This window comes from Xiphophorus hellerii, chromosome 8, assembly GCF_003331165.1.
Source record: "Xiphophorus hellerii strain 12219 chromosome 8, Xiphophorus_hellerii-4.1, whole genome shotgun sequence".
NCBI lineage: Eukaryota > Metazoa > Chordata > Actinopteri > Cyprinodontiformes > Poeciliidae > Xiphophorus > Xiphophorus hellerii.
The window spans coordinates 21733170-21746329 of NC_045679.1; the positions used below are offsets into that span (position 1 = coordinate 21733170).

The following is a 13160-nucleotide window of genomic DNA, read 5'->3' on the forward strand; positions in this document are numbered from 1 at the left end:
ACTTTTGGACAGTTGTTATGATGCGAAACCATGACAAGAAAGTATTGTTTTTACAACCGGGAGCAGATGAATGGCGTCTTTAAAGCTCAAATTACACCTTGGGATTTGAACTATGAGTCCAAATCCCAAGATGTTAAAAAGGAGGCTTCATGGATGCAAAATAAGGAGCAAAAACAGAGACCTGTTCTTTGCTCCTGAACCTCTTCCATCAATCACAATGGTGAAAGATCAAATCCCCGGCTGCAATGTTTTTCTGCCCGACTTTCTATCCTTGCGCCCTGACAAAGATTTAGTGAGGGGCAGCAAAAGCAAACAAAGTGCATTAGCAGTGCTTAAAAGAAATGTTGTTTCAATTAACCTCATTTCCCCAACATCTTTGTTTTCCTGTGTAGAAATAAGTAAAACTGAACTTTTGTAGACGATGTCATTCAATAAATTTACTTCAACCACTTCAATTATATCCCACGTTACTAAGTGTAAAGATTTTTAATGAGCATTGTGCTGACTCGTGTGTATTCTGCTGCAATAAAGTTTTGGTCTTATTTGGAAAGAAATAAACTGAATTTTAAGAAAAACCATTTAAATTATAGCTGCTTGCCAACAAAACCGATTTACTCAAAGTAAAAAAAAAAGGATGCAGATGATCATTCTGGATCGTGTCAAATATTTTTGTCTTTAACCAGCTAATGTGAGGCTTAGAGTCCAGGGAGAAAATCCTGGACTCTAAGCCTCGTGTTATAGGCATTCAAGGAGCCACGTTCTTTGTGGGATTAAATAATTCCCCGCTGTGTGAATATTGAAACTCTGCATATCTGGTTTCTCTGAAAAGACTGAAAGAAAAGGAAAAATTGGGCAAAAAAACAAAACAAAACAACATTACAGAGGCTCTTTTAAATGCTGAAAAAGAAACATACTGATGCCTTTTCTCAAACATTTTCTCATTCATCCCGTTTTCCTTTCCTGCCTCCCCTCCACTGACAGATGGAGTTCTGAAAGCCAAAAAGACGTCCTACTTTGACAGTTGTGACTCATCCTGCAAGAACCTATCAATCACGTCACGCTCAGCTTTTCTCCCTCGACTCGTCCTTCTCCCTTCCTCTCTTTTAACCTAGTTCTCTTTTTCATTCTTGCTGGATTTCTTCCTGCCGTCTCGTCTCCCCTCCTCCTTTTCATGTCACAGGTTAGCGGATGGGAAGCAATTAACGCGGAATCTTGAAGCTCATTTGAATTTCGGGTCGCGGCTGCACTCGCGCACGCACGATTGCACACCGTCGGTGTGCGCGCAAACATTTATTACGGTAAAGTAACGATGAGAGGCTGTGACATCAGGTCATAAATGGGGGCAGCAGTTAATTAGCTCCATTGATCCTGAAGCCTGATGAGCGTAATGATAGAAGCTGTCTGACTCACTTCCTGTTTCCCCTCAACATGTTGTCATCTGCTCTGTAATGACGGTGGCTGCAGATCGCAGAACGCCGCTATTAGTCCTCGCACTTTCATGTTAATCTTGTTAAGCATCTCCTTGTCATTGTGCTGCGAGGACATGAGCAGCATAAGCGGACGTGAGCGTGTATTCATCAAAGATTAAAAAAAAAGAAAGAAAGAAGCTTTGCAAAGGTGGTGTAAACAAGCAAAGGTGCTACTATCGCTGCTTGTCACAGCCAGAACTGGCAGACATTAACCTGAAACAGGCAGGGAGAGAAAACAACCCTAGCCAAGGATGCACAAACAACGACATGCAGACGCTTCAGGGTAGATCGGATTTGTGGGAATTGAAATTCTTTTTTTCTTTTGTAGATATTTGCATGTCTTGTAAAAATGTCACTTTTGCCACTTTCAAGCATCCGGAAGGTCTTGGAACTGAAGCATCATGATGATGTTTTCAAGAAGCGCCGTTTTGCAAAAAAAATAAATGTTTATGCACATTGAGTGCTTTCAAATTTCACAAACTTAAAACTCTTTTCTAAATCCTCCAACTACTGAGTGAAAATGAAACAGAATTTTATGGTTTTTTTTAAAAACAAAAACAACATGCAAACAGGGTAACAGAAGCTTAAATCATGGAAGAAAGCTTGTGTGACTGTGTTTAGACTGCTTGAACTCTTAAGCTACGTGTCTGATTCTCTGCTTAATTTTGATCTGAACTTTGACTAGACCATTCCGAAGCAGGAATATACTTTCATGTGTTTGCTTTGGGATGTTGCGTCGTATTCTTTCAACTTTACAATCATCTGCTACTTTGTGTTCGTCTAACAAATAAAACCCCAACGGAATACATTCAAACTAGTCGTCATATTTTGCCAAAAATTAACGCGAAAACTACAAGACTTTGAAAAAAGGACTTTGACAAGACCCCAAACCAGGATGTGAAAATAACAGTTAACACGTCAGTGCAAAGCTTAAATGAGCTTGCGCGCCACATAGTCTTTTATTCACGCGTTCAGTAACGCGTGAATAAAGACTCACAGATCAATCAGCTCGTAATGAGCTCTCTCCACCATGAGTGCGGGCAGATTGATCTGTCTCGGCTAGGTTTGGTTCAGTCATTGTCAAATTTCTAAAAATACCTCAACTGGAGTATATTAATGTCTTTCACAGAAAGATTTGGAAAAGAAACTGAGAACTGTGTCGTGTTTATTTATAGTGTAGAAAGTTCAAATGGAAAGCTCTGCAGTTAAAACCCGCAGAAATGCATTTTCTGTCAGCAGATTTGCTGATATTTTAGCGTTTCGCTCTCATATGGGTCTTTAACTAATAACAGATACACAAATAAATTCGGTTTGCGCCTACGACGTGACGCCGATGACTCTCACCCCGATAGCTCATTATCTATGACCATCTTTTGCAGCCCGGTGGAAATGCTGCAGCTGGCCTCGGCGGGAGGGGAACCCACGGGCTCCGACGGCGGCCCGGGGGTCATCTGGACGCAGGACGGGTTAGAAAGAGCCGTGTTCACCTCTCGAAGGATTCTGGGCAGAGGACTCAGCTTTGAGGCCATGCACTGTGAAGACAGACACAATGAAAATCAGAGCCAGATGAAAGATTCTTCAGGATCCACGGGGGGATTAGGTATTAATTAGATTTTTGATTTGCATAGTTTTTAAACCACGTTATTTTCCTCCCCCTCGTCCCCCACACCTTGGAACCGACCGTCGTATTCAGACAACATGATTAATAATGTAACAGGACGGGCAGCCTGGTGGACTGCAGGATCGTCCAGACGGTGATCTCTGAATTATTAAAAGACAGTGTTAGAAGCAGCATAACCATCTGCAATACGCAGCTACCAGAACTAATGTGCATTACTTTGTAAATACTTTACACTGGCCCTCTTTTGTGCACCCCTTATGTAATGAAATCATTAAATATTGACTGATTTGGGATAAACATGCAGATAAAGCCTAAGCAGGATTCACAGCCAAGCCCACAGGAAATCTTTGATCAGCTTGTCCGGCACTTTGCAGAAAATAAAAAATAAATAAATAAATAAAAAGGAGCTGCGTTATTTACACACAAATAAATCCGTTATTTAAAATGTATAGATCAAAGCTTGTTTTGAGAAGATAAAGCATAGATTAAAAAGTATATAGATTTCTGGTCAGAAGTGTTTATGTAATAGTTTTGGTCTCCTATTGATTCTTTTGACCAGTACTTTTTTTTTTCTTTCCATTGCAGCATGATTACACAACTAACAACTACACATACACTCTGGATGAATGTCCATTAGTAAACTGAGAAGATCTGCAGGCTTCCTGTCACCATCGACATAATTTGTTCGTGGTTATTTGATCACTTTTCTTAGCAGAATTAGTTGCGATGAGAGAAAACTTTACTGTCCAACATGAAATGTGAGGTGAACATTCGGTTAGATGCCTCCCATAAAAACAACACGTATCTCACAACATCTTAAACATTTATCATCATGACCTTAAAAATAAAGTCAAACTGTGATCTTCTTATTTATATTGTCAATTTTCAAAAGAGTTGAGGTCAGAGCGAAGGCATCATCTCGTCTGGTTTAATCCACTCATAAACATGTTTTGTTGTGTGTCGGGATCACTAGTTGTGCAAACGTTTCTATTGTCCAGCTGTTGAGATGTGTTGAAGCTAAAGATTGGGCAAATCCTTCCTAAGGATTCTTCTTCCCCTCTTTAACACAACAATGTACAGCAAAGTCAACCAATATAATCCATGATCCGTAATGACACCATGATTCTGCCGCCACCATGCTTGACATTTCATCTGGAGGTGAAAGTTTGGGTCAGGTGGTTGAAATCAGGACATTGCTGGGCATTTTCAGTCAACTGATCCTAAATGAATCAAAACTAGTTTTGGACTGGAAAACAGGCTAACACCAAGTTTTGGAACAGCCCTCTATTGAAGATTTGTAGTAACTGTATAAAAAACAAACTAAACAATTTAGATAAAGTACAAATTCTTTACCAAACAGAACAGTTGAATCTCAAAGTGATAATTGAGGTATGATGATTCTAACCATATAATCTCCCTGATTTAAGAAGGAACAGCAAAAGCAAATGATGTGGGTTAGCAGTGCTTCCCAACAACTGATTAAAGGACAGAATCAAGATGCAACTTAATAAGGCATATTTAACCAGGTATAGCTAGGAATGGGTATCATGAATACTGACAAATGCACACTTGAATGGTCACATTTATCTGTGTGGTTACATATTTTGCCCACAAGTCGACGGTGGAGCCTTAGTTCACAGTTAACTTCGTACCTGGTCCATCTGGGAGACCACCTCAGACAGAAGCGAGTGCAGGGTCGAGAGCTCCCGGCCGAGGTCGATGTAGCCTTCAAAGCCGGCCGTGTTTGAGATTGTCTCGGGGTTGGAGATTTCCAACAAGAAACGCTGCATGTTGGTCCACTCGTGCTCCAGGAACTGGTTCATGAAAGACATGTACTCCTCCTTGTTTCCAAATCTGAAGACAATGCATAGAAAGATCTTGAAGAAAGTTTCCAAAAAAAGCCCTCGATTTGTGCTGCTTTCACGTGACGAAAGGTGCCGCCTTCGTTTAGAGAAAAAGCATCGACAAAAAAACTCACTTGGTGAAGTTGGCCAGGTTTTGCGTGACTTTGGCGATCAGAGTGAGCGTGCGCGCCGTGCGGTCGTCGGGATACTCCTGCATGAGGTGGAAAAGTGACGGCGACATGATGGCCGGGCAGAGGAAGCGCAGGAACAGCGAGGCACTGATCAGCCGCTCGCTGATGTCCGGCCGACCCCGGCTACTGCACTCTTGCCGCCACGACGCAAAGACTTCTTTCAGTTCTCGTGGAAAAACACTGTGGCAAATCCAAAGCGAAACATAAAAATGGCACCTTTACGTGTGACTTGTAATTTGAGATATAATTAAGGCTCATTTAAAACACAAATGGGTTTGATTTTGTAATAAAACACTTAAAAATCAAAATGTATGGCGAAGCATGGCCGTCATTAGTGAAACAATGTGTGCAATCAAACGCTCTTGGATTAATGTATGTAGAAGGCCGTTGAAGGAACTGCAGCGCTCACCAGTATGAGTTGATGATTTTGCAGAAGGCCAGCTCACAGCACATCTTCAGGTTGCTCTGGTGCTCTGGCAGGTCACCAGAGGAACACTTGGATGGATCCACCTCACAGTTTTCATCCGACTCATACAGAGCCTTAATAAATTCACCTGAAGAAAAAAAATAAAAATAAAAATAAAAAAGTTTTAGGCAACATATCAAGTTAACGTGTTTTCGAAAGACAGCAAAGTTGAGGACAAATAAGGTCAAACTTTTCAACGTTTCACGCTGGATTAAGACCGCTCAACAGTTTCAAATGTTTCTAAAACAAGTTTCTCTATATTGCAACAAATCTGGAAAACCTAACTACAATGAAAGCAATCAATCTATTGCCGCGCTCCTACTACTGTAGCTAAACACCAAAGATTTTTCATTACAATGTACATAATTTCTCCATGAAGTATGTGGGTGGTGTCTGTACCTCCACTATAAGTTCTGAGCTTCCTGCACAGAAGCAAACACCATATCTGGACTATCTTTACCTTAGCAATATTAGCTTGTAGCGTTAAAGGAGGTTTCTGTACTGCTACAAGCTCATTGTGAATTATATTATACTTTTCTCCTCTTATATAATGTGATTTTTTAAAAAATTTTTATTAGTGTGATAGGAACATTTCGGATTTATAGTGCAGAGTAAAGACTTGTGCTTCTTTAGTCAGACAGTTTATGCACAATTTGGAGGTGTGTGTGCTTCTCCCCAGCTGAGAGTGATGGATTGTTCAATTTCCATAGCAGTTGAGCATTTAATAAATTCCTCCGAGTGTTTTCAGCTGGGTGTGGGTATGAGGACGTTCCAGCCATGGCATGAAGTCAGTGCGCTCTCTCCTTAATGATAAATCCACACCTCATTCACAAACAACCAGTCCTGCTACGGGTCTTCTTCATGTAGCACCTAAAACCCAAATATGCTGCAACAACAATCATAAACCGCTGCAATCTTGTCTTGGAAGTTTTATCCATGCTCAAAACAGTTGGGGAAACTTTCGTTCTATTCCATGTTGAAGGTTAGCACTCCAAAAAGAGCATTTGATTTTATTTAAATTTGTTAAGAGAATGTTGTGTTCCCATTCCAACATAAAATGTGCCTGAGTCGGTCCATAAATTGAAACCAGTTTCAGTTTGGCAGTAGATTAAGATACTGAGATCAAAATCTCTGAACAGGGAATAGAACTGTCTCCCTTTTCCCCATCCCCACCAATTCATAACAGTTTATTCAGACGACAAACAACAAAAAAAACATTCCAGCGACTCTAACTGGCCACTTTTCTCCAAGTCAACCTTGAGACAAACTCAAAGTTAAACAAAACAACAATCCAGCTGTAGAATAAGCCGCACAGTGAGGCACGTAAACGCACACAACAAGCGTCGACGCTGCTAGCGAACGAAGATAACCGTGATGGGTGCTGAGAAGATGTGTGTAGATTAAACTCTCTGCTGTGTACATTTCTAAATTAAGCAGACAGAAGAGCACACAGTGCATGTAAAGTGGTTATTTTTAGAGCTGCAGATGGACAAACAAACTTGTTTCAACCTTTGGCGAACATCGCACGGAACATTGTAGTTAATTAATCTGCTCAGAAGAAACGATGACATGAGAAGCTCTCGCAGTTGCTAATGTTGTGTTTGCAAAGGAGAGAAAACAAGGCCACCGTGAAGCAATTAACACCTCTACACCTCTTTGTGTTGTTTCAGACACTCTAAAAACGATTAAAATACTCCATAATGATACAATAAAAACAAGTTTACAAACAATTTAAGCATAACTGGCACCTAAGTTTGACCGAAATTTTTCACCAATTGTAGCCTCAACCTTTTTGAGTATGGCTCTACAGTTGTGGGGTATTTTCCAGCAGATCAACCCTCAGACAATCTGAAATGACGAGGGTGGAGCAAAGAACAGACCTGGGAGCCACAGAATGCCTGCTGCATTTCCGTTGTTATTAAAACTGCAATACAATTTGGAACGTCAAGAACGACTCATACAATGCAGGTTTCGTGATGTGGCATTTCAAACTTTGCTTCCAGCGTTGGCAAAATGCTGCTGGAAGCTGAATGAGACGAGATTCTCCCCGTGCCCTGACTCATAGCATGCCACCAGCAGCAATGCTAAGCAGAAAACGACAGGTCAGCACAATCGGTACATGCAGGAGTACCTTTACCATCGCTGAAGGGCTAATATTTACCATAATCCTCAGCAAATGTGACTTGTGAAGTTAAAAAAAAAACACGTATATTTGCTGTAGTTGGTTTGTATCGAGGCCAATCTGTATTCACAGCAGAGGAAAACCACACCAGAGTTCGCTCAGAAGCGGACCGAGACCACCTTAAAAAAACTGGGTTTTGGTCCAGTTGCTTGGTCAGAATTCGCTTTTGTATTCACACCTGCACAAAAGATCCGGGCCAACGGAGAAAACAAACTCTGGTTCTCTTAAAGTAAAGCGGATCAAAAGTGTCAGGTGTCAATCTCAGTTGGTAAACAGGCATTTTGATGTATTCCAGAGATTTTGAATTAGATTTAGGTCCACAGATTGCTCTTAAAGCTTGTTCTTGGCTTTGTGCTTCAGATCATATGATGGTAAATTGTCGCATTAGCCTACGATCCAGAGCACTCTGCAGCAGGTTTTCTAGAAAAGTTCCTCTATGTTTGGCTGATCTCATCTTAACCCGTACATGCAATGGCAGTCCAGTACAGAATACCAACCCCGCAGCATCTGAACAGCATAATTAATCTCAAAGTTGGTGTCCTTAATTTCACTCGTCATTTACATAACTGTTGGCTCAATGTTTGAGAGCATGGACTGAAAAGAAAAGACTCGCTCACAAAACACAATCGTTTGCCCAGACGCACCGTGGGGAGAGCTAATGAGGGCGGACTAGTCTGCATCATCAACGAGGACAAACACAAAGCGAACCACAAATCGGGGGCAAATCCTCATTTTCTTCGGCTTCAAATGAGAAAAAGTTGAGGTGGTTATTTTTCCATCATCATTGTTTTGTAATGTGAAGATAGCTGTTGCGGCAAATCTTTTCACGGAACAGAAAAGGATAAAAATAGGGAGAGACGATTATGGAAATATGTTTGCTGCAACTGTCAATTAAGAGCAAAAAATAAATAAAAGGCTAATTTTACACTGTGAGGATGCGATCTTCTTGCAAGTTGGCCAAATTTAAGGAAAGAAGTGAAGGAAATCACTGGCCCACTGAAATGCTATGTGGGGCTCTAACAGGAAAACTGCATCAAAACTTATTTTAGACAATGCGTTACCATGTCTCCATAACAACCCCTACGGATTACCATTATGTCAGTTGGTTGTTTGATAGGCATGCCAGCAAAAATAATGAAAAAAATCCTAATCACATGTTGCTATTTTTTCTGCATTTTCCAATAAATTAGAGGTATTTTAAGTATTTTTCACACATCTTTACTTGAGGTACCAATAACTGGCAATGTACTTGCTGCAGAAGAAGACATGAACAAGTAACCATTAAGATCACCCCCCCACCTGTGTGTCATCATGACCCTGATTACTCACCGAGGGCGTCCTGCAGGTACTTCTGACCAACCAGCTTCAGGTACTCCTCGATGGCCTTCGTGGCTAGAGTGTTTTCCCTGAAGATGAGGTGCTCGTTCTCCCCACAGCGGTCCACCTCAGACATCATCAGATCTGTGAGGAAGTCCTGCAGAGGAAACCGAAAGCAGCCAACGAACGCGGTCAGGAGAGAAGACATAATAGCTGGGTACAAGAATGAAGGTAAAAGCCTAACTCAATGGCTACTTACAAGAACTTCCAACGCACTCACAGAAACAAAGCAGGATTTTAAAAAACTCTATAAATAGTTTTTTGTATTTTTTTAAAACATTTTTTAACACTTGCTGGAAACTTAAATGAGAATAGAAACAAAGTTGATGAGTGCGATAATGAGCCTGCAGAGAGTTTAAGAGTGACACAGTTAAGCTTAAGAGCAGAAACAAGAGGCAATGAGCTGAGCGGTGTTGTACGCTCTGTGGAGCTCTGGGAAGCCGCTGTCTGACAGTAATCCTCTGTAGGATTCTCAAAAGTAGTCTTATCATGTGATCCATTGTTATGGAAACACACCACTTCTTTGTAATGCCGTGCAACCAGAAACGTAGCAGTTGCAGGTAGTTTGTACAATCTTAATTTATCTGATCTGTGAGTCACAGAAGCGTTTCACGTTAGAAATATTTGAGGACTGAACGATTCAGAAGCGTGTTGCCGCTGTGATAAAATGGGGATACCACTTTACATTTGTTTTTTGATTACCAGATGGGGTCTACAACAGCAAAAATGTAGCAGACGCACAAGATTACAGCTATTTAAAGATTTAGAACATGCCTGAAAGTCATTAACAACTTCACAAGGAACCATTTTAATAGTCTATGTGATGTAATAGACACAAACATTGACAGACTCGATGCTGCACAGAAGCTTCTCTTGATTTCAGGTGAGCAAATGGAGAATTGAACCCCTATGGATTTTATTCTGCACCAGTAACCAGGCAAGAATGTGAACAGAAGCTCGATTCTTTGCCACACATCCACTTGTGGTCTTTATGCAACAACACATTTCCGAACTCAGACTCGGTGCAAAGGATAAAGTTGTTGTGCAAAGTGCTTTGACCTTGTTTTCACAATAAGCCTACTTCACAAAAAATATTAAAAAAAACATTTTATCAGACAGTTGAAAGACGATTTTTCTGTGAAGCAAACTGCTCCCGAGCAAAAACTCAGCAATCAGGCAGCGAGCTGCCGCACGACAGAGCGACGGTGAGCTTTATTTTTAGCAGCAGTTGAAAAGACAAGGAACAAGCGACCAGGTGGAGAGAAGGGAAAAGGAGACGACTGATGAGAGAAATGACATCAGACTGTTGAAGGCTGAAACGTTGATGACACAGCCAGAGAGTGTTTGGGGTACGTGCCTGTTGCCTTGGGAGTAAAGGCCTTGCTAGCAAACAGCACATTCCTCAACCAAAAGCAGTCATCACAGTGACCATGAAGTCTTCACCCGCTTAAAACCTCGCCTCCACCTCCTTGCCGTCTTCGTTCTCACGGACATCCAGCTTGAATGGATTGAAAGTTCACAGGGAGGATTCGAGGAGCTTCTGGCAATGTGTGAACTGATGTTGCTGCAGTGACAAATACTGGGTAGGATGCTTTAATTACCCCTTCACCTCCTCTCACTATACTCTGCAGGATCTATTTTTGTCTTCCACATACAGAAAACCGTTTTGATATCAGTGTTGTTGCTTATTAAGGTTGTGTAGTTTCCACTGACGCTGACCAGCTGGTAATCCTTCTTCTTAATGCAGGGCACATCCATGTTGCAGGTGGATAAGAACCTGTTTTGATGTTTCTTGTTAGTGATGATGTCGACATGTCCGTGCTTGCAGTTTTGCATGTGGACATCTGTACAATTTTCAGGGAACATCAGTTTACGTCACGTGACTCTGAAGGCGACACAGGCACAAAAAAAAAAGATCTAGGAAGATGGTGGACACCAACTGATGGACAGTACTACTTAGATTCCTTCAATTTTTTACATTGATAACGCAGTGGAAGTGAGACAGTAGAGTTTTTAATTATTTTTTACAAGCAAAACTCTCAAAAGAGGGATTAATTGACGTTGTTAGCCAACGATGAAATCCAAAGCAAGCAACAGCCAAAAAGAGACCCATTGAATTCAGTGGCGTTGTGGATATGTGCAATTTCAACAAAATTAAGATTGAAGCAAAAGGACAGCTTTTGCTTAGAAAAGCCATAAGATGTCTAGTTTGCCTTTTGCCACAAGGGGATGTTCTTCTTTAGTATGCATAGGGAAACTGATCAGAGTTAATGGGAAGATGGATGAAGCTAAATGCAAAGCTATGAGACTGTCCAGAGGTTCACCTTTCATCCATTAGAACAGGGTAATAAAAGTTCAAATGGAGATCCAATTGAAAATCTGTCAATTGAGCCATTTTTCATAGAATAATGAAGACAATTCAAATACTTTTGGCTGTAATTGCAATTAAAGTAGTAATAAAAGTAATAAAGGGGGGTGTAACGGATAGTAGACTAAAGTAAATTAAGAATTTTCTAAATTAAGACGCAGATTGTTTATGGATGTTTGTCTGTTTTGATTAGCATTTTTGTTGTTTTTTTTGTTTTGTTTAATGGTATTTACACTTTGTAATGTTTTGGGGGGTTTTTGTGTTGTACCTCTTGGGCTGCCGTACCTAATGAGGGCAGGCCCTTTAAAAGCTGGTAGGATCGTCGTGTCAATCAATGACTTGAACTGTCAAGCTGAATAGCATGAAGAAATCAACACTTAGTGTTCCCCAGTGAAAGCAGCGAGGTACATTTTGTTTTGTTGTTTGTATTGTTAGTTTGTGTTTGTATTCTAATATTTGTATATGTTTTAGTTTTCACGGTGACTGTGGTGACTGAGGTGATTCTGAATCACCCGTAGAAGAAAAAATAAAAACGCTAAATTCACCCGTCGAGACTGGCTGGTTAATTCAACTGCTGGGGAGCTGCTACAGAGGGTTCTATTCAAACTTTGCAAATTTCATTTTAAAAAAAGTAAAAATAAATATGTACTTTAATCTCAACTTGGCGCTACTGATCAAAAATCAATAAAATGCAATGAAGTTTGTGGTGCTAAGAACAAAATGTGGAAATATTTAGTGAGACAGATTTATGTAGAACCTAAATACAGACTGAAAAAAGTTATTATTCTTTATTACAAGATTTGGTTACATTAGGATGCATCACTCAGACACCTGCAGTGATCAAGCCACTTTTATTTATCTTTTCTGAAAGGAAAGAAAAAGTTGCCTAACTTGATAAAGATCTCAAAACCAGTGGGTAAAGGAAAAAAAACAAAAAAGTCAGATCTGAAGACATGGAAATAGAGCCATCTGGGGATGAGTCATCCCTTGTTTAGGTCCCTTTAACAAATTTCTGGGTGTACTCTCATGTAAGTCCCCTGGCAGCTTGTTAAACTTGGGAGTCGGTGTAGCAGGGAGAAAAGAGACAAGCGACAGATGTAGGCAGAGAATTAGCGAAGGAGAGGAAGAAGAGACGGAGGGACGGGTTTTTAAAGAACGCAGAGGGAGGCGGGGAGGCGGCGAGCGCCTCGCAGTGAGGTTTGCATACACTTGCTGCGGAGGCCTGTTAGCTGAATAATCAAAGATGCACCGTGGGGAGCCGATCATCTACTGATGTGCTGAGACGAGAGCCTTTTTGGTCATGCATCCGTCGGCATCACAAAAAACGCAAGCGCGTAAGAATCTGCGTACATACACAGAAATGAACTGAGGAAAAATCTAATAATACAAATATTAATAAGTTAAAGCAGATGTGACATGATGAATAAGAATCAAATGTTTACACTGTAATTGAAATTATTATTCTTTTTCTTTGTTTGTAATAATCGACACTATGTGGTTGTATTTACCCCATTTATTCCGATGCCACTAAATAACATACAGTCCTACATGTTGCCTTTGGAAGAAAGTTATAAAGTTGGGGAAAAATAAGTTGTGTCCTGATTCCCCCCGATCCAGCCGTTACTGGATGTAGCTCCAGTAA

General features: G+C 40.7%; 1 protein-coding gene and 1 long non-coding RNA gene across 12 annotated transcripts in view; one reads left to right on the forward strand and one right to left on the reverse strand.

Annotated features, from left to right (window-relative positions):
* dab2ipb (DAB2 interacting protein b) overlaps nucleotides 1-13160 on the reverse strand; it is a 178630-nt gene that overhangs the window by 16536 nt on the left and 148934 nt on the right. For all 11 annotated transcript variants that reach the window (XM_032569310.1, XM_032569309.1, XM_032569311.1 and 8 more), the window contains 5 exons: nucleotides 9103-9247; nucleotides 5535-5679; nucleotides 5069-5305; nucleotides 4743-4944; nucleotides 2814-3001 (listed from right to left, as the gene is read on the reverse strand). In XM_032569310.1, the coding sequence (XP_032425201.1) occupies nucleotides 2814-3001; nucleotides 4743-4944; nucleotides 5069-5305; nucleotides 5535-5679; nucleotides 9103-9247 (917 nt within the window). The remainder of the gene's footprint in view (nucleotides 1-2813; nucleotides 3002-4742; nucleotides 4945-5068; nucleotides 5306-5534; nucleotides 5680-9102; nucleotides 9248-13160) is intronic.
* On the forward strand, nucleotides 11695-12107 carry LOC116724026 (uncharacterized). Its single transcript, XR_004340097.1, has 2 exons — nucleotides 11695-11922; nucleotides 11990-12107. It is a non-coding gene; the product is annotated as an uncharacterized LOC116724026 (long non-coding RNA).